At 37.0% G+C, this 4,796-nt stretch overlaps 1 protein-coding gene across 1 annotated transcript; it reads right to left on the reverse strand.

Moving 5' to 3' along the window:
• Positions 1-556: 556 nt before the first annotated feature.
• LOC137333019 (pancreas/duodenum homeobox protein 1-like) lies at positions 557-4,443 on the reverse strand. Its single transcript, XM_067997138.1, has 2 exons — positions 4,104-4,443; positions 557-1,096 (listed from the first exon to the last, which is right to left on the reverse strand). Exons 1-2 carry the CDS (start codon positions 4,441-4,443, stop codon positions 813-815), a joined length of 624 nt encoding a protein of 207 aa, XP_067853239.1. The 3' UTR covers positions 557-812.
• Positions 4,444-4,796: the final 353 nt, after the last annotated feature.

The raw sequence follows: 4,796 nt of genomic DNA on the forward strand, positions 1-4,796 counted from the left end.
TTCACCAATTATTAATGATGAATAATTCGTTAATTGTGTTACAACAGGCCCGCGCGTACTGCACTTTCTCTGAATCCGACCGTTCCCCAGCATGTCATGATAGTATAGATTCCAGTCCAGACAATTAGACAAACATTTTTTTATATTATTTATGTTGCCAGCTAATCCCTACTCGACTGCCGTCTGCTGAATGCACTGACGTTTCATTTGAACCACCATTTGTTTAATTTAAAGGGTCCATGGGAGAGAGTTGGGCACTAATTCTGGTCGCCCTTGTATTTCATTTTACAAAAGCAATGTGAGAATTTCATCTGGACTCTTTTAGATGTTTGGACATAATGTTAACTCAACAGAAAATAAAATTAAAGATCCAGGGATTATTACCAATTTATTCCTGATTGTATACAACTACTAATATTGCTTCTCGTGTCTGGGTAAGAAGACTGTCCTAAATCTGGGCCCACTGTGTATCTGTCCGTATAATTGGTACTGCCTATTAAATGAATATGCAGAAGTAATCTCTACGATCAGATATTTAAAGAAATCGCATACTGTAGTCAATCGAATATTTTGCATTTATTTTTTTACAATATATTAAATATTTAAAATGGAAATGTGTGCGGACTTGTTCCATAGATTGTAAAATGTGCTACAACATTTACCAGCGTGAAATATTAATCGATTTATTTTTTAAGGGAACATGTTAAGCTTTCATTCTATGAGATTAGGAGATGTCCAATATCGTTGTTGATTCCAGTCACAGAAAAATCACTGTCCGTTTTTTTGAACGATGCACCTGAGTGATCCCCTGCCTACGCTTCTCCCGAACACTTTTCGCGTAGCGCCGCTTTAGGTTTGCTTGAATTAGTCTTGGTTTGTCTTTTCGCTTCTTCCTTCTTCCATTTCATCCTTCTGTTTTGGAACCAGATTTTGATGTGCCTCTCTGTGAGGTTCAGCATTGCTGCTAGTTCAATGCGCCGGGGTCTGGAGATGTACTTGTTAAAATGGAACTCCTTCTCCAGTTCCAGCAGCTGACCTCTGGTATAGGCCGTTCGGGTCCTTTTGTTTTCATCGGCGCCCACCGGAAAGTTGTTTCCTACAAGAAAACCAGTTCGGTGATCTTCACTTTTCATTATTCACAAATAGCACACAATCTAATGACACCAGCTGACAGAGGAGTTTGAGGGTTCAGTCCCCTGGGCCTTTTACAAACGTGAAATCTGAAAAAAAATGCACTTTTGAAAGACTTAATTTATTTCGTATCGATCGCCCTTCCTTAAAATGTTCTTGAATGTTATAGTAACAATATTTTTTAAAGAAATAGGTTTCTGAATAGGTTGATGGGCCGAATGTCAGTGTGGGAATCTAGCCCGAGTGCCGTCGGAAATAAATTCCACATCATTAGAAAACGACAAGATAAAAACAAACATGTAATATCACGAATAGTTCAGGTTTTTTAAAAAAAAGATAAATATTAAGCACCCTAGATAATTTACTCCCCACCTCTGGCCTTTCCTATACGCAGTGTTAGTGTTTTCCGAAGGCCAAAATAAAATTGCTGAGCGAGATCATTCCCTTTCTGTAGCGGTCAATTTCTATGGAGAATTGTGCATGTTTCTGAGGGATTTTTGTGCTCAAATGGTTCTGAAATTCTCTGAAACTTTGTAACGAGGCACCATGAACTCCTTAAAGCAGTTGACGTTTTCGTGACTCGTCGTGCAGCAGGTGTCATCGGTGTTAATAAAAGCTAAATACCACGGGTAACACTTTATGACAGTAAGCCTAATATCAGAATTACAAATGACAATCGTATTTTACAAAGAAAAAAGGTAGCAATCTATCGGTGGCTGGAATCTGTATGTCCCCATATTCTTCATGATAAATGGTTGCTCTAAAAATTCTTCTTGTGCATAAATTAATTCTGAAATTAATACAATATTTTAATTGAGTCTAAAACATAATCAGATCTAATATTTAATTTAACGTCTATATTTAAATATTATCGGCCACTTTTTTTGCACTGAAAAGCTGCTTTCTGAGTCACTCTCCGGTCAGATATCGGTGTCCGAGTAAAATAATTTTCTCTCGTTGCGAATTATCAAGATAAATATTTTAGTGCATATAAATAATAATCTTGCATTCCATAAATGTATCTGTTGGTGCCTTATAATTAATACACATTTACACAGAATAATTCACCTAGATGGACAAGTGCACACATATGCCTGCGAACGTGTGTTTGTGGCTGTGTGTGGCGATGTGTGTTGAAACCTGCTGAGGTTATTCCGAACACAGACTAAGGGAAATTTATTTTCCCCATCTGTATTTCTTACATTTTTGTACCTTACTTTGTGGAACATAGCTGATTATTCATCCTCGTGTATATTACAAAATATTCAGTCAGGCAATACTCGCAATACTATGACAGATGGAGTGACTATTAACTCCCAATCTTAACTCCCAATTTTTTTTGGCTGGATTGTGTATGTCTCCAAATCTTTCCTCATAAATACTTGCTTTAAAAATTATTCTTGTGCATAATTTAATTCTGAAATTAATGCAATATTTTAATTGAATCTAAAACATAATCAGATCTAATATTTAATTTATTTAATGTAACGCACATAGGAAACTGAATATTCTCTATAAGAGAATTCCTCGATTCATTCATTTATAAAAGCAAAACATATGAACGAGGATTTAACTTTGAAAGTTATTTTGTACAAAGAATGTTACAACATTCATTATGGATACTGTATGCATTATCATAAATAAAATTTAGTAAAACGATGTTACCACAAACCTTTCTTCGATCGCCTTTAGGTCGGGTAAATGTATATGGACAGTCTATTCCAACCGAATGCGTGCCTGTTGAATGTGGATGTATACCAATATAATATTGCTTGTTTTAACCTAAATTACTCATTTTTCTAATGGTACACAATCCTGCTGTGTTGCGTATATATGAATTTCTTTGCAACCTGTACACCTATATTCCAAACTTATACAACAGATCTAAACCCCTTTCCCATCCTTAATCCACTTTTTGATATGTTATCGTTCGTGTAAACGTGTTGCTATGCTATGCGGAACAGAAGCTCTAGGTGTCTTAAACCTTAGTTTATCAAATAATAAAACACAGCACCTTTTAAAAATGTGCGGCAGCAGAACTTCTTTGGAGACTATCTCGTTAAAAAATACATAGCAGACGTGACAAATCGGTTTTATTCTTACGATATATACATAACGAACATTTCTGGAGCTGCCACGGAGAACTGTACCCCCAAAGCCGTAGAAATACGTGTTAGTAAAACACCGATTAGTATATTTGATGCTAAGATAATCAGCAAAAACATCACTTATAAGAAAGTATGGAAGAGAAGCGGCCTTCGGGCCCATCTTGCCGCCCTTCCACAGACCGCATATAATTCGCAATATTGTGGATTTTATCCACTCTAATCGGGGTAGAAGTGAACAACTACAGGCAAAACGTTCAAAGAAGGTACAGCTGTGACATTACTCCTGACTTATTTAACCCTGATCGATTATTTTCCACCTGTCTTATTTCCTTCGTCCCACCTGCACAGCAACCAGCAAACTCAACAGGTTAAGGTAATCACATACTTGGTATATACGCAACGAATTTGCTCGGTTGAAGTTAATCGAGTGGTCTATGCATGTGATGTCGGTGCCGGTTTTTTTCAATTGTTTTGCATCGAGAATTCATTTCGGTATTAATAATACGAATAAATAAAAGGAAGCGTTTCATTGTTTGATTTGTAATTATCATAACTTTTAAATTGATTTTCTGATATGCTTTGTGTATTCACGTAAAATGTATAAAGGTATGTATTTACGTGTATATATTTATGTGTATATAAGTGTACTTGTACCTATGTATCAGAGATACATGTCCAGGCACACACACAGGATGTGTGTTTATGTACGTATGAATGCTGTTTCTTTGTAAATATCGTACTATATATGCAAATATGTAGGTAGTATGCTGGATAAGGTCTATTAGCAGTTTAGTCATTCCGCTCCTATGTATCATTAGATTCAAACAGCACTAAACTTAATAATTGATTATCTTCTAACCGTACCTGCACACTGATTTCTCCAAGTATACGCATGTGATTTTGTGTTCTTCATCCAAGGGAACGGGTAGCGCCCCTGAGGCTGTGGGTTATCCCCATACTCTGTGCCAAAGTAGTTAGGCTGGGGAAGGTGGCCAGAATTCACATCTGGAGGACCCTCGTAGCGGGTGAAATCCGTCACATTATGCTCGTTCAAATCAGCGAAGCACGATGTAAGGAGAGAGGGCTGCGATGTCCTGGCGTAGACACAGGCAGGTGGATTCTGAGCGAATTCTGGGCTCTGGTATTGACAAGTACTCTCAAAATAGTCCACGTCGCCATCCATAACTGAAATGGTATCTAACATCTACGGAGCTCTTGTGACAAAGTTTCTACAAACCATGCAACCCCCAGCCTCACATCGAATGAACTCTAACGCCTAATCTCTTCACCTGTTGCTTTGTCATGTGATTACTTTTTAAGTCGCTGATTGGTAGATATAGAGCACACAAACGTTTTACATTTAACATTTCTTCTAATGTATCATATTGTGAGCCACTGTAAAGGACTACTACAATATGCTGTGTGAGAAATGTAGTCTTAAAGATTCTGTGTATATTCGATTGAATATACCATAACACCCCAATTATAGGAAAATAAGTCAATAAAAGGTGATCACGGGCTGCAAAGTACAAAACGTTAATGTAATCAGACTTTATT

Source organism: Heptranchias perlo, chromosome 1, assembly GCF_035084215.1.
Source record: "Heptranchias perlo isolate sHepPer1 chromosome 1, sHepPer1.hap1, whole genome shotgun sequence".
NCBI lineage: Eukaryota > Metazoa > Chordata > Chondrichthyes > Hexanchiformes > Hexanchidae > Heptranchias > Heptranchias perlo.